Below are 25,334 nucleotides of genomic sequence, written 5' to 3'. Positions count from 1 at the left end.
TGGGAGTCCAGGCTGTTCTTTAGATGATTGGGTTGTCTTGATTCAGATTTATACACAGCAATTGAATCTCATTAGCCCAAATTCACACTGCATAGACCAAGCATGTAAACAGTTGAGACCTTCCAGGGTTATATTAAATCTTCAGCCCATTTTGAAGCGGTGCATCTTGGCAGTTTACTTTATTCCTTAATCCCAGTCAACACATATGGCTTTTCCTCCCATTAATCTTCTCATTGGATCCACAGAATGAGATAGCATTTGTTCGGTTTCAACCCTAGTGCTGTGCATAGTACAGCTGTTGACAGCTAGATTAAAGGATGAGCATGAATCTGTACCAGGATGGCCTGTGGCCTTGTTACTATATTATGTGGGACTTTAATTAGAATTAGTTGCACTAATTGTGCTGTCTGTAGTCAGAAGCAGTCCTACCCACAGCCCTGATGGTGGGAACTGTAGTACACACAAGCTCTGGAGAACCACTCCACCTGGGTTTAGGTGCTTGCTTGGCCCTCTCTGGGCATGTACCTGGTGACTACCTGCTGACTGTATTCTGTAGTGGAAGTTTTCCTGTGTCCCACCCAGTCCTGCAGCTGCTCAGACCCAAATAAACACACAGAGGCTTGTATCAATTACGAATTGCATGGCCATGGCCTATGACTCAATTTTCTTGCTAGCTAGTTCTTATAACTAAACTCAGCCCATTTCTATTCATCTATGTGTCGCCACATGTTCCATGGCTTTACCTGTGGGCCATTACGTGCTGCTCCCTGGACAGTGGGATGGCAACTCTTCCGCCTCTGCCTTTCTTCTTCCTGTCTCACTCCTAGATTTCCCTCCTGCTTCTAAGCACCTTGCCATAGGCCAAACAGCTTTATTTATCAGCCAATCAGAGCAACACATATTCATAGCATACAGAAAGACATCCCACAGCAGTATTCCCATTAGTACTTCTGTGAGATGGAGCTAAGAGCAGTCCTGCCTCTTGGGGCTGGTGTGCCCAGAACATGAGCCAGCTGTGGGAAGCAGGGGTACCTACTGAAGATCTTGGCATTCCATACTCTTGGTTTCTGCACATATTTACCACATCACTGTGATCCCAAACACAGTTCAGAGACACTTCCTTTGTAAACAGTACACCTTCCCAGATGCTGCATGGACATGTTCATCTTCCAACCGTAGCCCAGTGACAGCTGCCATCTTTTCTTCCTGGCTTTTGCAGTCTCATTCCTTCTGGATTCTCGCCTCTGCCCTGTTGGTCCTCTGCACTGCCCCTGGAGTGGTACTTGTGAACTGTTGTTCTTCTGTCCAGAGACACCCCTGACTTCCTACTGTGTGGGGAGGAAGGCTCTCCTTCCAAAACCATCTGATTTGTCCCTCCCCATGTTGCCGGTTCCTCAGCATGTTGTCAGTATCTGCTCACTTGAATGCGACAACACTACGTCTGAGAGGGTAGCAATGGTTCCATTGTCACTGCAGGGTGCCCTCTAGGCATATCTGAAGTGAAAGAATGTGCTCTTTTACAGTGGATCCCACACCAGACCTCAGAGGTGTGCACTTCCCAGGAGGGAGAGAACTTGCCTCAGCCCCTCCCAGAACACAAGCCTGGGCTGGGCCACTCTGACTGCCAACATGTGCTGTCCACTGTGCCATGTGGTGCTCATCTTTGTGATGCTCCTGAGACAGGAGCCAAGGATCTCAGTCTTTGAAGTGTTACCATGTTGTTCTGTTCTTCACTGTCACAGCTCTGAATGATCGGTTTCCATGGGCACATGGCGGTCACAAAAGACCAAGGAGGACCAGCATTTTGTTGCTGCCTTTCTACTCCCATCCTTGAGCATAGCTTCCCACAACACCCCCAGTTGGAAGCCCACCCCAAGAAGAGAATTCTTTTTTATTTTCAGTTGTTTTATCATATACTAATTGTAGAAGGGAATGCATTTTATTCGTACATTTTCAGGCATATGTGTGGTGTACATTGATCGTGTTCATCACCCCCTCCCACCCGATTCTATCTTGTTCTTGCTGTATTTACAGCTTCAGAACTGTGCGGCCTTGGGAAGGGGCTGCTGGTGAGAGTCTCCAAATGGACAAAGGAAGACAGTGCTCCAGGAATAAAGTGGAGCCACTGTTAAGTTCAGCAGCAGCTGATGTGGGCACCATGCCCATTCAGAGAACCCTGCTTGGTTCTTGGTAGTGCCAGAGACGGAACTCAGGGCTGACTCCCTCACACTCTCCAGAGAAGATCTTCAGATTGCCTTGGGTGCTGCTTGGCTTGACTTTGGTGTTTTCTTTAGTTTCTGCAATGTAAGGATAGAACCTGACCTCAGGCACTCTAGGCAAGTACTCCCCCACTGGCCAAAAGCGTCAGTTTCACCCCAGAACTACTGGGATAAGCACCCCGCTGCTCTATAGTGAGCACAGGTCACTCAGACACCTCATAGCCAGCTCATCTGGGAAGAGATGAGTAGACAGACCATGGAAGCAGAAACAGGAGGGCAAACTGAGCTCACTGTCCCACCCTGGAAGGCTGGGCCCCACCCTGAGTATCCTCTGATGCTTCCTACCGATAACAAGCCTGCACTCCGTCTGGCCCTTTAAGGGCAGCCCCTCAACAGAAGATGTCAGCACAGTTTTATAAATGAGAAACTGCAAGTGAAGAGGTTCCACAACAGATGCAAGGTCACGTCCAGTACAGACCAAACTTGGAGCTAGCTCCTTGAAACGTCAGAGCCCTGGGCTCCTCTGTCACCCTCTGACATCTGTAAAAAGTTACATGTGTTCAAAGACATACAATTAGCTCCTAAAACGTGTGGGTTACTGGGGGAAATGTGTTGAAGTGAGTTGAGTTTTTTAAAGCTCTTTAAAAGAGTGATAGTTTTGATAAAATTTAATTTTGGTAGAAAATGCTTTCTGAAAATACTTGAGATGTTCCCAGTTCTGTTTTCTCTATGCACACAGGCTTTATCAAATGATTGTTTTGTTGATAAATTTAGTGTTCAGTTGGGACTTACATGTAGACTGTACCTACCCTCAAAGGGAAAGAGGATTTTATAGTTTCCATTCATTCTCATTAAAATCAGAACATTTGCATCTTAGCTTTTACATCTAGTTCCAGGAATTTTAAGCAGTCTGATTGTATGGAAGTGGGTCGTATTAATTGCAAATGGGCTCGACATCTGCTTGCTAACATGGAGGGCTTTTTTTTTTTTTTTTAAGCCCGGTTTTGTTTTTATATACGATCTACCAGAGTGATTAGGAGAGAGCTACTGCTGGTGCTGTTAGAAAGCTGGGTTCTCAGAGGCTTAGGATGCACCCATAAAAATGAATTTAAGAGTGAGGCTCTGAAAGTTCTTGAACCGGGAGCAATTAGACATCTGAGAGTTGATAGGTTTTTACCACAGTCTGTTAGGACTGTCCTTGGAGCCTCCGTTAGTCAGCTACTCAGAGGCCAAGGTTAGGGGTCCCTGACCCTGGAGTAAGCGTGGGGGCGCACTGCCCAGTTCTACCTGCATGGGGTCTGGTGGGACCCTGGCAACTGGCACCTCACTTCCAGGCAAGTTACTTCTTCCTGATGCTAGTGTAGTGGTGATGTCCACAGTGGGTCTCAGCCCACTGTCTAAGGAAGCCAGTGTGTACAGGACTGTACCCTGAGGCCCTCACCAGCTCAACGGCTCAACCGTTGGCCTAGCTGCAGTTCTTTTCAGAACTGGCCTGTACATGTGGACTCTTCATAAGAAGAATGGTTTGTATACCACTTCTAGCTGCAGAGCAGACACTGCCCTGGGCCAGACTGACTTACAGCAGGGACTCTGCCTGGGCCAGTCTCACTGCAGACCCTCTTTATGGAGTGTGCTCTGGGCATTATTGTCTTGAAGAACTCCCCTGCTTACTTTAACATTAGTAACTAGAGCATTTTATTGTCTTGGATCAGAAAATTACTGAAAGTACATGGCTTAGAACTTGTTCCCCCCACACACACACTCACCTTGGTTCTATTGGACTATTTTTTGTTTGGTTGGTTTTGTTTGGGTGTTTTTGTTTTGTGTTTGGTTTGGTTTAGTTTGGTTTGGTTTGGTTTGGTTTGGTTTGGTTTGGTTTGGTTTGGTTTTTTAACTGCCAGTTTTGGGAGAAAAGCCAGGACTAAGCCTTTTCGTGCCTCCTCTATATGACAAACTCAGGGAGCTAGTGAGTGGCTAGCCAAGATTAGGGAAGGAGCAGAAAAATGTGGGAAGGAAGATACGCCTTCTAGAGTGGTTGACATCTTCCCTGTGGTACTTTCCTGACCCTACCACAGTGCCTGTGCCTAGGAGAGTACAGTTGGCATTTGCTGCATTAAACTGTTGATGCTCTGAGGTCTTTGCTGGACGATTCTAACACTGTGTACCATTGGATTCTAGTTAGCCGCCCAGTGTATGTGGCCTCTCACTCCTAGAATCAAGGGTTAAACATGAACTGTTGTTGGTTTTTCCTTCATGTCCTTCTCATGCACGGCTATCTGCTGCCCTATTTGCAAGGCAAGTAGTTCTAGGAGTTAGTGTTGAAGAGCAGGAAGGGATTTGAACCAGTGGCTCTAGACCCTTACTCTCTGTCTTAGAAAGTTGACAGGTGTTAGGAGTGAGGTTGGCTGCACAGAACTGAGCAGAGCCAGTTGGTGCACAAAGGGCAAGGCTGCCTTAGAACCTGTGTCCTTGACCTCATTAGCATCAGGCATCTGAAGCAGCAAGTTCTGGTAGTTGCAGGAGGTCTGTATCTTACTGAAATCCTCCTTCCGGTGCACCATGGCTGTATTCCCCAGTTACTCCCTCTTCCCGCACACTGAGGCTTGTTACCCAAAGGAAGGATCCCTGGCTAACCCTTACTACGGGGAAATCATTTAGAGCACTTAATTTGGGCTGACTCTTTATTGGTGCACTATTGCAGTTAAGTTAGATTAATGAAAGGTAAATTCCAGTCTATACGTGAAAAAAAAAATCTCTTGTAAAGATCCTAATTAGAGTGTGTGTTTATTTAGCCTCTCGTGCTTTAATTGCATCCGTCTTGCTATTTACAAACAGGCATCATTAAAGAGTAATGAGTGTGTGAAGAGCATTAATACTAGCGGCAGATGGGGGGGGCGGGCGATGGAAGTCTGCCGGTGGGTATGGTTTTCAAGTGAAGGAGATGCAGGGTGATGCTGGCCGGGGAGGGGAGCGGAGCAGGCCTTATGCAAGGCAGCAGCTGTCCTTCGCTGCAGCGCACTGGCTGCTTTTAATTTGCTGCAGTAGTGTAATCTGTAGAGGGAAACAGACAGCCCGCACAGTCGTCTGCACCTTAGCCAGCCATGCCAGGTGGGAGCATCCCTGTCCATCACCCCCCCCACACACACACACACACACACACATACATACACACACACACACACACAGAGACACAGACACACACACACACACACACACACACACACACACACGCCCAGCCTTGGCCACTGGGCCTGCGCTGTGGGACATCTGCCCTTCAAGCACAGAGGTACCTGGTGGCTGGAAAAGCCATGCAAGGTGTGGGGCTTTCCTCACATTACACAGCTCTGGGCCCTTTAGCAGCCTTTCAGAAAATTCAAACGTGCAGTAAAGTGAGAAATAAGCTTCTGGTGTTTCCTTGGCACCTCTAATATCACCTCTCAGTCTTACATAACTTAGCTGTTCTTGGAGGCAGACTTGGCTCCGTCTCCCTTAGGTGGATGCTTAGTCACTCATGTCCCACCCCCACCTGACTTAAGTATAGAAAAGTGAGGCTCCCAATGGAAAAGAGAAACAGATGTGAACAACAGAGCCCAGTGATGATCCACCCGCTACATCACATCTCTAATTCCTGGTATCCCTTTTATTCTGAGACTTGGGGTATAACTCAGTAGTAGGGTGCATGTTAGGCTTTAAACCTCTGCACCAAAAAAAAGTAAATATCTCCCATTATTCAGGCTCCAAGACTGGGAATGTAGCTCATTCCAGAATTCTTGCCTAGCATGTGCAAAGACCTGAGTTTGATGCCAAGGACTGACAAATGAAAAAACCAAAAACCAGGTTTAAAATCCAGGTACAGAAATGGCAGCTCAGTGGCAGCTCAGAGAGATCCCTGGTAGCATAATGTTTATAGGAATACACAAAAAAACTAATATGCAATGCCTCAGTTTCCCCGTGTCCAGCTTAGTGCACACAGTTCTGGAACTGTGTTCTATATAAATGCAAAGTGTTAGTGTTGAAACTAAAGTGGAGCTTAGATTTCTCTAGGGAGGCCTGGGTGAGTTGAAGTCCAAGGTTTAATTTATTTTAAATCAGGTTATAGGAACTCACAGTTTTCGGTACATTTTATGTTTATCTTTAAACAAACTCAGCTTAATTTTAGGCCACCCTAAACAGAAGTAAAATGTTTTTATTCAAACTACCACATATATTTAAGGGCACAAATAACTACATTATCCAACCCAGAAGGGCCTAGGTTAGGCTGTGGACATGTCTCTTTTGTAGTTGTTAACTTACTACTGTTCCCATTTTCAGCTCACACAACTGTGGGACATTTTTTCCATTCATATTAATTGGATTTTAAAGTGACCTTGTCCATGTATTGATTTGAATTAAAATTTTCTACATCAAGGTCAAGTTGGCATACATCCTACAGACAAAATATTAAAACACCAAGTGCTGCCTAACACGGTATTGACAGAAAAAAATGGAAATTTAACAAAGCCAGGTTTACCCCAGAGGGCACTGTCATACCATTCTAAGTGGATTGGCAGGTCTACGTGGAGACCACCATCACCTGGTCCCCAACATCACGGGGGGCACTCCTTCTTTAAGGAAAGAGCATCCTTGTTACCCAGACTGGCTTTAAAGTGAGCCTTCAGCTCCATGAAGGCTCCCAAGGAAAGAGGGCCTGTTGGGATCCTTTAAGCAGTGTGGGAGTACCCCTAGCCCTTTGTCATGAGTCCAATCTCAGAACTGCCCCTCAACATGCTTCTCTTTGCCATTTCAAAAGTAGCTCAGACTTTATACAGGAAAGTGATCCTTTCCCTGTTTTTTCCATCTCAGTAAATGTCCAAGACCATTCAATTGTCTGGCGCTCAACGTGGAGACTTGGAAGATCCCACACTCCTCTTTTTCCCCCATATTCAATCTAATGGCAAAGTATGTCAGTTATTTGGTGGGATGTGTGCGTGCGTGCGTGCGTGCGTGCGTGCGTGCATGCATACATGTGGAGGTTAAATGTTGGCATCAGATGTCTTTCTTGCTCACTTTCTACCTTATACCTTGAAACAGGGTGTTTTATTTCTCTCCAGAGCTCCCCAATTCAGCTAGTCTCACTAGACAGCTTGCTTCAAGGGTCCCCTCTCTTGTGCTGGGATTACAGGTTGGCATTTATGTGGGTGCTGGAGATCCAGACTCCAGTCCCCGTGTTTGCATGGCAAGCACTCCACCCACTGAGCCATTGCCCCAGCCCCAAATCATGTCAGTCCATGGCATCACCCCATCCCTACACTGGTGCTACTTGAAGCTGCCCTCTTCTCCGTTTATGGTCTCTTCGTTTGCTTCCATGATCCCTCCATGAAGCAGATATTGTGTAACAGTACACTTTAGACATACCACTCCTCTGCCTAGCCCTGCAAGGCATCCCTTGTCACTCAGAAGTCAACTCCCTTTAGGCAAGCAGATCTTCAAGGCCAACCTGGTCTAGAAAGCAAGTTCCAGGACAGCCAGAGCTATTAACACAGAGAAACCCTGTCTGGGGGATGGGGGGGAAGGCAGGCAGGCAGGCTCCCCATCAGAGCCTCAGTGACCCAGGCTGCCCCCCACCCCCGAGTATTTGCACCTGCTCCCCTCTTGCTCTGCCCTGCACTTGGCTAGGGCTGCCTTGGTCTTAGGAAACTTCAATGAAACTTGAGCCCACCCTTTCCCCTAGCCTTCCTGTCTTCTGACAGAGCAATTTTCCCCACCACCCCTACCCTCCAGGAATGTCCAATCACAGGAGTAGGCATCTCTTGCTCACTTTCCATCTTGGCACGTTGTGGGTGCCTAATAAATATCTGAGTGTGCAATGCAGGCTGCTAATATGTCACCATCTCACTCATGTCATTTTCCACACGTCATCTTTTCCTGGACATGCCCTTTAAGCTGTCGCTGTTTTGTTCATTTCCTTCAAAACAGCAGTGGCTCTTCATCTCTTACCTGCCTGTCGCCTGCCACTAGATCACTAGCTCCATGAACTGTCTGTTTCATTTACCTCTCTAGGTGCTAATGCCTGGCCTGCACATAATACATATTAACACGTAGATGGAGGGAGGAACTCAAAGGGCAAGACATTTGGTAGTTCTGGGCTGTGTCATCTGCCTGCCTGTCTCTCCAGCCTCCTTTCCCCATCCCTTCTCTCCTCTCTTTCAATCCTCATAGTATTGGTTTGGTTTGGTTTGGTTTGGTTTGGTTTGGTTTGGTTTTTTAACTGCCAGTTTTGGGAGAAAAGCCAGGACTAAGCCTTTTCGTGCAAGAGGTAGCTCCTGTCAACCGGCTAAAGAAGTGGGGCGCTTTCCAAGGAGGGGAACTTGCCTAGCCACGCTGGCAGTGGGGCAGAGCCAGGGCCTGCACCAGAGTCTCAGGGAACACCACTCTGTCTTGTTAAGCAGACTCATTTTACCTGCCGAGTTTCTGGGGTCCTTACCTGTCGAAACCACCACCACCCTTGCAGCTGCTTGACTTTGTGTCTCAAACCTAGCTTCCGGGTGGGAGTCTCTTCCCAGTTTGAGATTTCCTTTCTTAGTTTGCCCTTCCTGTATGACATGGTGCTGTGCCATCGGAGGCACACCTGAGGCCTTCTCTTACACATGCCCTGAATATGGAGAGACCTGGCTCTTTTCTGTGTGATCCTCAGTGTGCCCTGGTAGTTCCCTAATCACAGCCCCACATCCCCTTGGAGATGAGCTTGCTGCCCTGTCCTCAGAGAGTCCACACTCCCGTCTTGCAGAGTATGGCAGACAGTCCATGCTCTTGACCCCATCCTTGCCAGGCCTTGAGCCTCTCAGTCAGCCTGGCTCAGATGTTTGTGTCTCCAGGCAGCCCACTGTTTCCTAGAAAGAAGCAGCCGCCAGAACTCTGCGTCCGCACACCCCTCGCTGCTGCAGCTTCCGAGGCTGCTGTTTGGAGGACAGTTCTGCCCAGCATGACTCTAGCAGGGCTGCACATACCCAGCAGCCGTGTGGCATCCAGAAGGCTGGCTTTTTTAAATGCACTAAAATTAGACGAAGCAGGTACATTATTAGCGTCTTATCACAGGGTTGGGAGTGTGCACAAAGCCATAGGTGAGGGAAGCCGGAGTCCTAGGGAGTGGGATTTAGAGCTACTTAGCACAGTGCCAGAGAAGATTGCTGGGAGGCTGGAGGGTCAGGTGACTCCTGGCTCTGTGGTCACTGTTGCTGGCATTTGGATTCCTGGGCCAGGCAAGATATGGGGAAACAGCAAGAGGTAGCTCCTGGCCTTGCACAGAGAAACAGCGACCTTGGACTCAAATCTCCAGCTTTCTTCTGTTAAAAATGGAAATAAGACAGCTGGCTGGGCTGCCTCCTGGGTTCTTAGAGGAGTACACTGCAGCCATGCAAGCATGCCCCATCCTTAGAGAAAGAGGTGAGTGTGTTATTCAAAGGGAAGGCCCCAAGAAGCTGTGCAAAGCCTGAGTGCCATGGTGCTTTTTCTCCATTCCACAACTAAGCACCTTCCTTGGAGGAGTGTCCTTGGAGCACCCCTGGGGACTACCCCTAGGCACAGCTCCCTCCACCCTGGCCTTTCTAATTGTGTCATATGGCTCTGTGATAGAGCACCATCCTCCCTCAATACTCTGCACGCACACCTAGTGCTCTGCATGGGTAGCACTGGGTGTCCTCCAGTTCTGTACAGGTGCATACCACTTTTATACTCAGTTTATCCCTTTAACAATGAGAGAGGTGGGATTTGGAGAGGTGACTCAGTAGTTAAGAGCACTTGACCCAAGTTTGGCTCAGCACCCACATCAGGCAGCTTACAACCTCCTGTAATTCCAGCTCTAGGGGAAAAGATGCCCTCTTCTGGCCTTCACAGGCATTCACACATAGGTGGCATACAAACACACAGGCACATATACCCATAAATAAAAATAAATCTTTAACAGTGGTGATAAAGGTAGGGGATAGAACCTCTGCAGTTACTTGATTCTCTGAACAGTGTCTGGAGCCAGCAGGGCACATCTCAGACAGTAAATAAACTCCAGTCGGTGTTCTTTGCTTCGTTCTAGTCCTTCAGAATTAGTGCAAAGGAAGTTCCTTAGGATTGTAGTAGAGAAAAAAAGAATCCTAAACCCCTAGAGGTGTGTGTGTGCCTACCTTTCTGCCTCTATACCCCAAATTACTTTTTTAGATTACTTTGACCTTATTTGTATGGAAAAAGCATTCATGGGTGGCTTTATAGGAACGGTTGGCTTTTTTAAAATAAGACGCCCTCTCTCTAAAGCAGGGCTCAGAAATACAGCAGCTGTCAGAAAAGCAAATCCTGTGTTGTCCCCTTTACCTCCAGCACACATGCACTGTGCTGGGTCAGGGGCCATCTGGCCTGGGTTCCTCAGCATGTAGTCAGCATACCTCCCCCAAATCCTACACTTAGCTATTGCTCATCTCAAACTGCTTTGATCCACAGACTGCAGGAATGAGTGTTTGGCCGTCTCCACTGCCAAGAGGAAGTCACCAGTAGGCTGACACTTCAGCCACCAAGTCTGTTGGGTTTTTGTCAGTGACAGAGCTGAAGCAAGTATTTCTTCCCTTCTCAGCATTCCTCACACTTCCTCTCCTGTCTGTGACATCCTTGACCACAGTGAGCTAGGGTCCTCTCAGGAGAATGCCGCTTGACAGGTAGCTGCCGGTGACCACCGTCCATCCAGAGCATGGCTAACCCACTGGAGACTGGCAGTGCCAGCACTTCCAGACATTGTCCCTGGGAACAGGAGGCCAGCATGGAGGCCTCCTGGTACCTTTCCAAGTGACCTCTGGTCCCTGCTCAGGAAGCATTGCTTCCTTGCCTGTTTTTAAGTGTGCCGCTTACACTCACTGGACCAACTGCCACAACGTGGTAAGTGAGCTCTCAAGAGCTGTGTTGTTCAGTACAGAAAAGTGTTACCTTGGCAACAGCAAGCCTGCTTCATTACCAGATGGCATTAGCTTTTATCTGTGACACCCCATAGCCATTGCCAAGAACCAACCCATAGCCCCTGTCAGTGAGCATCTTGCTTCTGACTATGGCAGCCTTGGCTGGAGGTAGAAAGATGTCCACAGCCCATCTGCAATGTACTGTGTCTGTCCGTCAGAAGCCCAAGGTCACTACAACCTGGTGCATCCAGATATGCTAGAAACTTGTACACTCCACATGGGAGCATCTAGCTCACTGGGTGACAGTAGAGCTAGAGAGCACGTTGTAGAATGTGCACCCAGCTCCATACTGATGACTAGTGTTGTCCACTCCACCATGTCACACTTGGAAGGATGTTTTGTGGTGCACCTCACCCTGTGATGAGCATTAGAACCTGCATCCCTTCTTTTTTTTTTTTTTTTTAATTTCCTCAACCAGCCCCTCCCCGTTTCATTCCACTTCTAAGCAGATGGGCGTGGGAGACTGACTTGTCCTGTGTCATACTTCCTGTATGTGGCGCCTGTGGGGTGGAAATCCATGCAAAAGTACAGGCCCTTGACCTGTTCTGTACAGCAAATGGCCATCACTGGGGTCAGTGAGATCTGGCTGATCAGCCTTGTGGCAGCTTTAATCTTCCCTGACTTGCAGGCTGGCAGGTGCTTTCTGCCTAGAATTCATTCATGAGATGCACCATTCTGTGCATCCTGGAGGTTTAGCATCACGGTCCACAGCTTCCCTCCAGCCTTGAGTGTGGCAGCAGGAGGGAGGATGAGCCCAAGTGCTGGTCTACTGGCTGGGCAGTGGTTCTGGTTCCATCTTTGCTGCTAACTGGCCTCAAACCATTGCACCTCAACTAATTCCAAACACAGCTTCAGGCTGAGGAGCCATAGCTACTACTGAACCCTTCCCCAAGACCAGCCTCTACAGTACCATGCATCTGGCATCGCCTGCTGGTCTTCTCCCAATCCTGCAACAGAGGTGCTTCATTCGGAGGTGCAAGGAGTCCAAGCCTCCCGAAAGCAGAATCAAGACCCAACTCAATTTGGATACAGTGTCACCAAGAGCAAGCTGAAATTCAAAAGGTCCTACCTAACTCTGTCTCTCCAGCTTAGATGGACTCCAGAGTCCTCTGTCACAGATTTCATAGAGCCTTGTGGAAATGGAAAGATAGTAAAATAAACTAGTACAAGTCTGCTCAGTACCAGCCGGCCCTCACATATGAGTACAGTGGGCTCTTGCCGAAAGCCCAAACCCCAGCCTCATCTCCTGGCTGCCTGTGGAAAGTGCAGGGTGAGACACAGCCATGCTCCCTGGGGAAGCATCTGTGAGCGCAGACTAGAGCCTCGTGGACAGTAACTGCTTCCACCTCTTCAGCCAGCAAAGCAAGAGAGGGAGGGCTGACTCTGGCTGGTGGAGTGCATCGACATCACCTATGGTCCACACTTGGATCATGGTGTGAGCAAGTTCTTAATCTTTTCAAAGTAGCATTTAGAGGACTGTTGGAGATCTGATAACTAGTACACCAGATGTTTGCTAGTGTTGGATAGTTGCTGTTTTCTAGACATGAGGTCTGTCACAGTTTGGCTTTTTTGTTTGCAAAACCCTTGTCTCTTAAAGATATGTACTAAAGTTTTTACAGAGAACTGATACCATTTTTGTTGTTTGGTTCACGGTAGTATAGGGAGAGGAAAGGAGGTAGAGGTGACACTAGGTGGCCAGGAGTTGGGTTTCATAGGGGATTTTGGTTTTGATTTTATTATTAGATAGAGTCTCACCAGGTAGCCTTGGCTAGCTTGGAACTCTATAGACCAGAGATCCACCTACTTCAACTCGAAGTTCTGGGATTAAAACCATGCACTATCACACCCTATTTACTGCACTAAATGTTTTGTTGTTGTTTAACCAAGTTGGGGGTGGGACTGGACAGATGGCTCGGCAGTTAATGCCTTTTGGAGAGGACCTGAGGGCTGGTTCCCAGCACCCATGTTGAACAGCACAAAATTACTGGTAACTCCAGCTTCAAGACGTCTGACTCTGGCCTCTGAGAGCGCCAGCACAAATGTGCACAGGCCCACCTACCCACAAACCCACACGCATACACATATTTCTTAAAATACAAATTAATCTGAAACCAACAACAACTTGGAGATCAGGCATGGAGGTTCACATCTGTCATCCAAGCACTCGGGATGCAAACGCACTTGGTATGAAACAGCTGGTGCTCGCTTGCACATGGATTGGAGACTGAGAACGAAGAAGGCTGTAACTAGCACCATGCTTGCAGTTACCATCCCTTAGGATGACGAGGGGGCTTAGCAGGTAAAGGTGCTTGCCTCCAAACCTAACAACCTGAGTTCAGCCCCTGGATCTCACATGCTAGAAGGAGACTCCCACAAGTTACCTCTGACCTGTACACACACACTGTGGCACACATGCATCCACACACATAGACGCACACCATAAGTAAATAAAATGTAATTTAAAATAATAATGTTGACCCCGCATGCAGTGGCAGTACCAGAAGTACCTACTGCAGCCATGTTTATATTAGGGAAACTTGGAAACACCTTAAGCATGTGGCAGCAGGAGAGAGGGTAGCCTCTAGGTAGGCCAGGTTGCACTTGGTACTGTGTCTGAAGACTGTGTGGCAATATGGAGGAAGACCCATGGCATAATTATGTCAGAATTTGGTTTGCAGTTCCATATATTTGTTCATGTCAGGAATATGAAAATCATGTGACAAATATTTAAGAGTCCCCAAAGCCATGAATGGTAATCATCTTTAGGTGGAAAGTTTGAGCCATTGTCTTCCTTGTGATGCCCTTAGTGTGCATCTCTAGGATCTGTCTCCAGAAACTCAAATTCCTGAGACAATTTATCAGTTAGTTAAAACCATCTAGATTCAGGTGTTTTTAGAAGTCAGTTCTCAGTTTCTAAAGCTTCTAAGCTGGCCTTCTGTGTGGTGGGGAACTGGCCCTTGGTCTTCAGGTCTGCATCCCTTGTAGCCTGGGTTCTGCTCTGCCCTCCTTCCCTTTTAGGAGGCCCCTGCTGATCCTGCCTTTGTAGTCCATTGGCATCCTTAAGTTGTGATTCTTGGGTACACAAAGAATGTCACCTATTAAAAGCACACAGTAAGATGTGTTTGTTAGCATCCTTAAATGTAAACAAGTGTGTCTTAGCTCTTTCTTGCCATGCTTATGTTCTGCACAGGTAAGGCACCCAAAATGGAAGGAAGCATCATCCCAGCACCTGTAAAGGGAGCTAGGTGTCAGAATGCTCACCAGCACCCAGGACTGCTCAAGGAAACGGGAAAGTAGTCATCAGAGACAGGCAGGAAGCTTTGGGGAACAAGAAAAGGATGCTTGAAAGTAGTCTCTGGACACTGTCAGCAAGTTGGCCTGGAAGGATAGGCTTGCTGTGTGAACTGAGACTCTCCTAGACCAGCAGGGTTTCCTTTCAGCAAATCTGAGATCTCTGGTCCTGTCAGAACATCCAAGACCACAGGCCTCTAGTGGGCTCTGGACCAGGTCTGCCTGAGTCCAGAAAGAAAGGCAACATTACTGCTATGACTCTGAAGGGCCTGACACTTCCTTGGCATTGTGGGAGCCTTTTTAGGTGTTTTCTTTTGTGGGTGTGTGAAGGTGGCGGGGGGGGGGGGGGGGGGGGTGGTATTGAGACAGGCTCTCACTATATAGCTCTGGCTATCTTATAACTCACAATGTAGACCATGCTGGCCTCGAACTCAGAGATCCACCTGCCTCTGCCTCCCAAGATCCACCTGCTTCTGCCTCCCAACAGCTGGGATTAAAGGCGTGCACCACACACAGCTTTTTAGGTGTTGTGTTAATCCATGGTGTGTGCTTAGGTTCTGAGAGAGTAAAGCACTTCCTGCATGTCAGGGCCATGTTTCCCTTTTGGATAACATGTAGCCACTTTCCTTTCCCTTCGGTTTACTTTGACATTGTTTCTCCACTTTTCACCAGGCATTAATAGGCAGCTCCACCAAGGGGTACTGGGTGCCTGTCTCTGCTCTCTGCACTGTATTCCATGTATTCCAATCAGAGGACCCTGGCCTTGGAAAGTGGTGGAGCAGGCACTCTATCTAGCACGTGTTGAGAGATTAGAAGGCAAAGCTGTGGTGGCGATGAGGTGAGCGAGGCTATCATTACAGATATTACAGAAGAGTCTGCCATGGCAGGATCTGTCAAGTACGTTAAGGTTAAGCACTGAGCCTTCCCTCCATGTCCTCGGCTGCCTCGCTCAGAATTAGGATGGTTTCTGCCTCTACCATCCCGCCTAGCTCTGTGTGGTTTGCATGTTGTGTGTGAGCCCTCACATGCGTGTACTTGTGTTTTGACAGGTGACCTTGGGAAAGGTTTTGAAAGTGATTGTCGTCATGAGGAGCCTGTTCATTGACCGCACGATTGTGAAGGGGTATAATGAAAACGTCTACACAGAGGATGGTAAGGTAAGCATCCTGGAGTCTTGGACAGGGGTTCTTCTCTGTCTCAGAATGGAGTTCCGAGTGAGTGATATTAAAAACCAGCAAATCAGCACTGAAGCAATCCACAAACAGACTAGTCAGCATGAAGATGAACCCTTGACAAGAACTGTTTCATTCTCTGCACTTGCTAGTTCAAGCCCGATGCCCTCGCTTGAATTTCTAATTGATCACCTTAGACCCCAGTTGCCTCATTAGACATGTCTTCTGAGGAAATAGATTTTTCTTTCCCAAGTCAACCAGCACATCAATAGCCCAGGGTTTAGCATTCTGCTTTTCCTAGAGCCATGAGAAAGACTCAGGTTAGTTTGACACAACCCAGCGACACTCTTTCCTTGGGAAGTCCCATCTCAGCTGCATGCTGAGTACCTCAGCATGAAGACTGCTTCTTCCTACAGGTGATTTGTCTCCCAGAAAGCTTCCTCTCCACAGCCAGACATGCTGAGGGCCCCATGAGAAGGCAGGTGCTTCCCCAGGGGATGGGTTTCCTGGAGCCCTCACTCGTGTGGACCTGAACTTTCTTGAGCGTGCACTCTCCATCTGGCTCTGTGGGAAGCAGCGGAGGACACTAATGAGGGCTGACAGCCTTCATTTGTGTCTGCTCCCAAGCGTGATGAGCACCTGCCCCACAGACCCACCCAGGTTCCCCCTGTCACTCTCCAGCCTGAGACCCCCCTCCCTCTCTTGGGACCTTTCCCTTTCCTCATTTTAAATGTTAACATTTAAATGTGTTTGGTAATAGCTATCGCCACTCAATGGCCACATTATAATGAAAATAGACAGTTCTTGAAAAGCAGGTGGTAGATGTGGCTTAGCATGTGACAGGTGTACTAGTGCTATGCTCAGGTTTACATTTGAGGAAAGTACCCAGCATTCCCACGGTCCACAGACCATGACTACCGGAGAAGTGATGCTTCTTCCAGGTTCTCTGCCTGGTTTATATAGGTCTCCTGGTTGATTTCAAATCATTTGCGGAGAGATTCCTTTTCTTTCTGGGAAAATCAAACTGTCCTTGGAGCAAGAGTGAAGAGTGAGGGTGACCGTTTGGTGGGCGTGGCCTGCATGGGATTCTAAATTCTGCCGGGTCAAGCAGCCGGGGTTCCTGATTGCTGGTCTACTGCAGAAACCAGGCAGGCCTAGTGAAGACTGGCTAACAGTGGGCATGTAGAAGGTCGTTTCTCTTGAGTCTTTGCAAGCTTCGGTTGGAAGATGCAGTAGTCACAGCTGGTATGAAACTGCTGGTGCTCCTTACACACATGGATTGGAGACTGAGATCAAAGAAGGGTGTAACTAGCACCATGCTTGCAGTTACCAAGGCAGGATGCAAATGAGCCACCCTCCTAACTCCGTCCAGGAATGGAGATTCTGCCAGCTGTGCGTGCTGCTGGCCAAACCCAGATTGTCCAGTCACAAACAGGGACACCCGCACTCTGCCCCTGGGGAATACTCGGAAAGTAACGGTTAGTACTTTATACTGCACTCAGACAGGAAATTGGGATGTAGTCTCTACTGTGTCCCTCTTGACGCCCTCTCTGGCAGCCTGCTGCAGCAGCTACGGCCACACTTCCTTCTTGCCCATCCCTTCCCAGCCTCCTGCTTCCCCAGGGTTCTCTCCTCCCTCTGCCCACTCCCCTTAGCTGTTGTCAGCCATGTTACCCGCACAGGGATCACTTCCTGTCGGGTCTCAACTCTTCATCTCCTTAACTCAGGTTCCCTGCTGTCCCTTGTCTTTGGCTAGCCATTCCACCACTCAGTTGCCTACCCTGCCTGCCATCCCTGAGGATGCCATCCCTGAGGGTGCGACCCCTGAGGGTGCCACCCCTGAGGATGCCATCCCTGAGGACTGGGCTGTCAGCAGGTGCTGGCTGTCACCTCTCTGAGATCCCACCCCCAGGCCCCGCTGTCTGCCCTCTGCTTCCTCATTCTCACTGTTGCTGATCTGAAACTGCTCTTGCCAACTCACATCCAGGCTCCAGTCTTCCTTCCCTCCCACGGTCAGTCCTGCCCTCGGCCTGCAGATTAGCCTCCCCATAGACACCCATGCATATATATATAGGGTTCTCTTGCTTCCCACCATCCCAGTATTACTCGGAGCAGCCTTCCCAGAGCAGGAGGTAGGCGTTAATAGGTGTTAGGTACAGGACAGCCCATGCCCCCAAGTTTAAGAAACCCTGGGTTACAAATAGGTCCCCCTCTATCTTTATTTTCTAGTCACAAAGATAGAGCCTAGGGCCTCTCACAGTTAGGCAAATGCTCCCTCCAGCCCTGAGCCATCCCCCCCCCCCCCATCCCAGCCAAGAAGTTAAGTGTCTTTAGACATTCTTAGACCCTTTGGTTTATACATGTGTCTTATGAGTGTCTAAGAGATGCATATTTTTCTCACGAGGTCACAAGTTCTTTTGTGGTCCCAACTTTGTCCTCAGAGCATGTGTATCAGCAGTTGGTACAACATGTTTCTGAGATCTGGCTTACAAAACAGGATCCAGACATCTTTACAAGGTCTGACCCTACCTGCCCCCATTCTCTGCATGTGTCCAGCCCACCCCCCCAGCCTTGGTGCCCACCGTGGCCCCTAGAACAGCCAAGCTGTTACACACATTTGACCATTCTTCCTTTCCCTCCATGCTTGCCCTCCTAGTCCACCGGACAGACTTTTACCCTTTAAAAATGCTTTACATATTTCCCCCAGGGCATGCCTCCTTCAATATCTCTCTCCCTCCCTCCCCCCTCCCTCCCTCCGATCAACCCCCATCTGCCAACAGAGCTGGCCTAGTGGGTGTAATTCCTGTACTTGCAGTGCTCAGCCTGTCCCCCTGGCCATGCTTTGCCGTAGACACTGCTCTCAGACTCTTGTACAGAGAGGGAAGCTGGATCTTAGGGTGGGAACTGCTTATGCAGACCAGTCCCATGACTATGCTAAGAGTAGACCCTAGTGCCTACAACAGCCTGGAAGCACTGCTATGTATGGGAGAGAGGCTGGTGGGATAGCCCTCCTGAGGTGAAAAGACTTAGCCAGAATGGAAAAATGAAGAATCAAGAAGCAGTGGGCATTGGAACCATAAATGATCAGACTAAAGGAGTACACATGAGCCCATATCACACCCTGCTCATGAAAGATGGCTGTTTCTCCACTATACAGAAGAAATTGAGCATTTTGAGGGAATCTGGGCTTGAGGATGGCTGGCCTCAGAGTGTGGTGGGACAGGAGAACTTCTTGGTCCCGTTTGCACCTATGTACATGGGCCCATGTAGCAGGTAGAGACCTCAAAATAAGACCAAGCAAGGCTGCCAGGACCAGGCCTCAGTTGGTAGAGAAGCTCTCCTCTGGCCTGCTCTCCTGACACTGCTCCTCACCATTTGGTTAGTCCCAGTTTCTGCAAGCACTTTACAAAGGAGAAGACTCTGCAGGTGTCAGTTAAGTGCTCAGCCTGGTGTGCATACACTTGTGTCACACTCCTCAGCAAAGCGTAAGATTTGGAAAACACCACTGGACTTCAGGCCTCGTCTGCAAGGACACAGTGTCCCTTGCAGTTTTGCTGTGGGGAAGATGCATCCCTGCATTTGCTGAACTGGAGCTCAGCCTGGGTATGCTGGATGGGCTCAGAAAGCCTCTGTGGCCTTACCCTCCCGTCCTGCGTCCTGCGTAGTTGTCCAGCACGTTGTCTTTAATGCTGTGGTAGTAGTCGGGCGTTCCCTTCCCCACACCCAGCTTCCAGACCCAGCCAGTCTTTCCATCAACACCCATCCTGCACACTGTCACCTTGCCTTTTGCTGTAACAGCCACTCCTTGATGCCCTGTCTCTTTACCTGTGATGCATATTTTTGATATCAAGCACCAATAGTCTCATTCCTCTAAGAATAAAACTGCTGTTCAGACTCACCCACCACTATTCACTGTAATCAGGGAGTGAGGGCCGTGACTCAGCATGCTAACAGGCAGGGTGTGGAACACCTGGCCATTGTCCTGATTCTATATCAGTCAGACTTAACGGATGGAAAAAAATAGAAGTGTCTCGGTTGAATTTATCTTATTAGGGGATTTAGGTTATGTTAATGCTATAGCTTCATTAATTACCCCATATCAATAAAAAAGGCAGCTTTTAGCCTCGGAGCGTAAGAGAGGAGAAGAAATGGCGTTATCAAAGGGAGCCTTCAAAGACAGCCAGAGCTGTCTCCAGGGTAATTTCTGATCCCGCATTCTTCCCACTTCAAAGTTGGATGTGTGTGTGTGTTTGGGTCGAGGGGGTTGGGGGAAGCTTGAATCTGATTTCTCTAATAAGTGTTGGCATCAGCCCCGTTTGATATTAGATGCAGGGAACATTTTGATTTGTTATAGCCTTTGAAATTGTTCAGACGACCTTCAGAAAAATGGCCTCTTGTTACTTCTGGGGAGAAGGGTGAGTGCCGGGAAAAGGGAATGAATCCAGCTGGGTTCCTGTGCAGAGGGTGCCCCGAAATTGTGCTTTCAGCAATTTCTTAGTAACAAATGCATGTCCTGATTGAAAGTGAAAAGTTGAAGAAGAATAGAGCCGTAGCATTGTGTTCCTGGTGAGAGTCGTTTCCTCTCTTCTACTGGGAGGGTGGGCAGACTTAAGAAGATGACCACACACAAGTTTCCATGACTCTGAAAACTTGGCCAACTGCAGAGAAATCCTTCTCTGGTGCCCAGTTGTATCCTTCACCCAGACTGACACGTCTGTCACCCATTGGCCTTGCAAGACAGACATCCCTTTAAAGGTTTTCTTTAAAGGTTGAGGCCCCGCTGCGGCTTAGGAGCCTCATTTGGAAGTGTCCATTTTAGATCATTTAAAATTCTCTGTGTGTGCCGCCTTTTGAAATGAAATAAAGAATTGATAACTTTCTGATAAGCTGCCAGCGCTTTCGCATACTGCTAAATGAATGTTAGCGGCGATGATTGGCACAGCAGCAGGCCTGGCATGGATTTGTGAGGCTGATTCTGCAGGAGCACCCCCAGAGTTGGGCCAGTGACATTGTAGAGGGGCCCCTGAGTAACATCCCCATCTGAAGTCAAGCTGAGAGGCAGTCTCCTCCCAGGGTAATCCCTGGGCCTCTGGACACAGGCCTGCTCTCCAATTTCCCACTACTTAGCTGTGATGTTGTCTGAGCCTCAGCTTCCTCATCTGTGAGTTGGAAGAGATTTCTGTGTGCCAGTACTGGAAGGGGGGCCCTGCCGATTGCAGAGGAGGTAAGAGGTCAGCAAGGACGGAGTGACCTTGCCTCTGATCTTGCTTCCAGCGGTTCTTTGACATCTTGGTGTTTATCCCGAGAGCAGACATGAGCACCCCACTCATCTACAGGGTTGCATTTACTCCCCTGAAAATAGACCCTACTCACACCTGAACTGCGGTGCCCGATCCCCAGGCTGCCCCCAGGAGTGCAGCTTCGTCCACCAGGCTCCACAAGACTGACTTGGCCCTTTCAAATCCTTCAAGCATTGCCCAGTGTTCCAAGGGGAGTTTCACTCTCTTCCTGACACCCCAGTTTAGAATAATGTCTTGTTCACTGAGCTGAAGGTTTGCAACTTCCATAATGTTCCCTTTTTTAATATTGCAACTAGCAAAAAAAAAAAAAAAGTTAACAATGCCTGCCTTGCACCAAATACGGGAGAGCTAATAAATATTCACTGGGCTCAGCCTTGGCTTCCTGAAATGAATTTCTGAGCTCTCCCTGGCCCTAAGGAGAGACAGGGCATCGACTCCAGAACGCGCATTTAAACAGCTTTCTCTGGCATAAACCTAGCGGAAGATCAAGTATAAGCCACCTGCCGCAGGTTCCCAGCAAAAGGAGAGCCCATTGTTACCGGGTCCCTTTCTCAGCCATGTGTACCAGGTAAATGGACTGTATTGTCCAAGGCCTTGCTGTCCCAGATGGTGGAATCATCCCCTGGTGTTCTGAATAGCATATTTAAACCTTTCAAAAGGGAGGTGTGGTAAATAGGCAAGACGTGTTTTGGAAATCCACAATTAGGCTGCAGAGTCCATCTTAATTAAGCCCCTGATCTTTTCTCTCGAGGTATTTTTTTTTTTAATCTAAAGATTTTGTAGATACTGAAGGTCTCCTAAGATAGTTGTTTAAGTCTGCAACTTTGAGTGTGTGCAACTTCCATCTCTGTCTTTGTGACTGGTATCCTTGTCTCAGTGTGTGGTGTGTGGTGTGAACGGGCAGGAGGCGTCAACAGTGACAACTGCCGGCTGGAAAAGAGAGGAGAAAGAAGTCTCTTCCAAGTTCCAACCCCGATGCTGCTCTTCCTAAAACACCCATTTAAAGTCTGGCACTGTGGTTTGGGTAGAACTAAGAGATGCAAAGTCACTCTTGTTTGCCCTGTGTTCCCAGGAAGTCTTTAAATGCCGCATCTGTCAAACCCTGGCCTGAACTACACTGAAGTCACCTGACCTGACTTCTCCCAACACAGTGGACGGTGTGGGGAATTAGCAGTGTGTATTCTTTTATATTTATTTATTTTGTATGTATACATGTGAGTGCACATGCAGAGGTCAGAGGACAACTTGCAGGAGTCAGTTCTGTCCTTCCACCGTGTGGGTGCTGAAGATTGAACTCAGGTCATCAGGCTTAAGGGCAGGTGCCTTTTTCCATAGCCAACTCGCCGGCCCTTTGTCGCTGAGGTTTCTGGCAGTTACTCTTGTCACTTTGCCCTACACACTGTCAATCTCTAATGCCTGGAGATGTTTCAAAGTATCCTTCCCATTCATTGGTTTAAAGGGGACAGAGACTAGAAGTTGATGTTGCCTCTCTGGGGCGAGGGGTGCAATTTGACATTGGGGATGTGCTATTAGGAGGGAGTTATGGGGAACCAGGAGGGATTTGACGTAGGTGGTGGAGTACATTTTCCCAGTGACATACATACATGCGTGACCAAAGATCCACATTGTGTACCAACTCTGGAGCTGGGCTGCCCCCCTCTGCCCTTCAGCACCCGACAAACCAGTCACACGTGGGAAGGAGCAGGAGAAAGGAATGCGTGCCTGGGTACAACCCAGCTTTTAATTTCCAAGGACTCTTGCGAAAGCAACATTGTGCAGTTTCCTCAGAACAGAAAGGACTCTGAAGTACCTGGCTCAAGTGCAGCACTCACTTCCTGTGGCTCAGAGGCATGTTCCCATGCAGCCACTTCTTGTGTGCCTTAGTGCTGCAAATCAATGCAAGAGCACACAGGCCTGAGCTATCCCAGGTCAGACTTCCGCTGTGACCAGCAGTCAACCCCAGAGGCAGGTCCGGGAGACCATTCACTGGCCATTTCGATTTGCTCAGCTCCTGACCTCATTGTATTAAAGTCACCTGTCTAGTACCTCTGGGACACACAGAGGCTTCCTTACTTATCATTAGCCGTGAGTGGCAGCCTAGCTCCTGCGGCCTCTGTCTTGGGGTAATTCTGGGTTTGCCATTCATCATTTGTTCTGAAGTCTTGAAACAATGAGAAGGCATGGGTTACCGTGCAAGCTTGGGAAACCAAAATGGTTTCAGTTAGAATAAGCCACTGAGGGACTGTACGTGAGACCCCAGTATGTGAGGGACTGGGCTGGTTTCTGTAGCTCTGCCCACATCGCATCCGGGACCTGGTGCTTCTTTGTTTGTGCAATGGAGTCTCCTCAGATCAGGGCCTCCTAACCAAGACAGTACCAGAGCCCAGCAGGAGTGCTGCTAAAAAACAAGGTGCTGCTTCCAGCCCTCTAAACTCAGCCACTCCAGTGGGGAGAGCAAGGAATTTGTAAGTTAAAAAAACAAAACTCCCTGGTAGTGAAGTGGGGGTGTCTGACTCTTGCCTGCTCTTGGGACCCTTTTCCTCCTACTGGGTTGCCTCATCCTGCCTTGATATGAGGGTTTGTGCCTGGTCTTATTGTAACTTGTTATGCCATGTTTGGTTGATATCCCTGAGAGGCCTGCCCTTTCCTGAAGGGAAATAGAGGAAGAGTGGATCTGGGGGAGAGGGGAGGCAGGAGTAGGGAACTGGGCGGAGTGGAAGGAGGGGAAACCACGGTAGGGATGTAAAGTATGAGAGAAGAACAAATTAGAAAAACAACCCTCCCAGGGGCTGCGGGTGCAGCCGGGTGAGGCCATCCTACCGTCTGTGAGAGGCCTCTCCAGGTGACCTTGGTGAGGGGTGGCTCTGAACTTCCTCCTCATCTGGAAGGCCAACCCCATCCTGGAGATTAAATGAAAGCATGTATGGAGGGTCTGGTGTGGTGCCTAGCATGGAGCAGGTTCTCCTTAACTCAGCAGTGGCCTAGTGATGCCTGTGGCGTGCCAGGCCCCAGGACCTCTGCCCACCGAGCTCACATTCTGTATGGGCCAAATCAGGAGCCAACGCAAATAACAGCACTTCAGATCGGGTCTTTGGTGTTAGAAAAACTCCAATTTTTCAGAGGGTGAAGAAAGTAGGTGTTGGAAATAATATTTTGATAAGTAACTTGGGAAAGCCTTCCTGATTATAGTGACATTGAGCTTTGAAGGAAGTCCAAGAGGAGCCATGTGCAAGCTTGTGGGAAGGACAATCTAGGCAAAGAGCCTAGGGTGACTTGGCACTTCAAGGGATGCAATCGGGAAGAATCAGTGTCTTTGTTTCTTTTTTTTTTTGGGGGGGGGGGTTCAAGACAGAGTTTCTCTGTGTAGTTTTGGAGCCTGTCCTGGATCTTGCTATGTAGTCCGGGCTGGCCTCAAACTCACAGAGATCCGCCTGGCTCTGCCTCCCGAGTGCTGGGATTAAAAGTGTGTGCCACCACCGCCTAGCTAAGAATCAGTTTCTAAAGCGAGCTGGAAGCTCAGGCCGTGGGGCCTGGAGATTGATGATCCCATAGCCTTTTATTTCATTTCATTTTTTTTTTAATTAAGGAAATTTTTTTCATTCATTTTACACACCAATCAAAGATCCTACTCTTCACTCCTCCCGCTCCCCCCCCCCCCAGCCTCCCACTTTCCCCCAGAAGAAGGCAAGGCCTCCCATGGGGAGGCCCATGCAGTAGAGGCAAATCCAAGCTCTTTCCCTGCCTCAAGGCTGCACAAGGTGTCCCATCATAGGTAGTAGACTCCAAAAAGCCCGCTCGTGCACCAGGGATGGATTCAAATCACACCGCCAGGGGGCCCCCCAAGCAGATCAAGCTACACAACTGTCTCTCCATGCAGAGGGCCTAGTCCAGGCCCATGCAGGCTCCACAGCCGTTTCATGAGTTCCTACTAGTTTGGTTTGGTCGTCTCTGCAGGTTTCCCCATCATGATCCTGATGCACTTGCTCATAGAATCCCTCTTCTCTCTATTTGACTGGACCCATAGAATCCCTCTTCTCTCTATTTGACTGGACTCATAGAATCCCTCTTCTCTCTATTTGACTGGACTCCTGGAGCTCTGCCTGGTGTTTGGTTGTGGATCTCTGCTTCTGCTTCCATCAGTCACTGGAGAAAAGCTCTGTGATGACAGTTAGGGTATTCACCAGTCTGATCACCGGGATACACAGTTCAGTTCAGGCACCCTCTCCACTATTTCTAATAGTCCAAGCTGGGTCATCCTTGGGGATTCCAGGCAGCTTCACTAGCACCAGGTTTCTCTCTATCTCCATGAAGTCTCCCTCTATCATGGTATCTCTTTCATTGCTTTCCCACTCCATCTCTGTTCCAGCTTAACCATCCCATTTC

The 25,334-nt window shown here is 48.7% G+C and overlaps 1 protein-coding gene across 1 annotated transcript in view; it reads left to right on the top strand.

The window, feature by feature from the left end:
* The window catches only part of Med27 (mediator complex subunit 27), a 182,627-nt gene that overhangs the window by 140,240 nt on the left and 17,053 nt on the right, over nucleotides 1-25,334 (top strand). Inside the window, exon 5 of the mRNA XM_052722838.1 lies at nucleotides 15,529-15,636. Within this exon, the coding sequence (XP_052578798.1) occupies nucleotides 15,529-15,636 (108 nt within the window). The remainder of the gene's footprint in view (nucleotides 1-15,528; nucleotides 15,637-25,334) is intronic.

Source organism: Peromyscus californicus, unplaced genomic scaffold (genome assembly GCF_007827085.1).
Source record: "Peromyscus californicus insignis strain IS unplaced genomic scaffold, ASM782708v3 Scaffold_7__1_contigs__length_154581171, whole genome shotgun sequence".
In the NCBI taxonomy this organism is placed as follows: Eukaryota; Metazoa; Chordata; class Mammalia; order Rodentia; family Cricetidae; genus Peromyscus; species Peromyscus californicus.
This window is presented reverse-complemented; position numbering and strand designations above follow the sequence as displayed.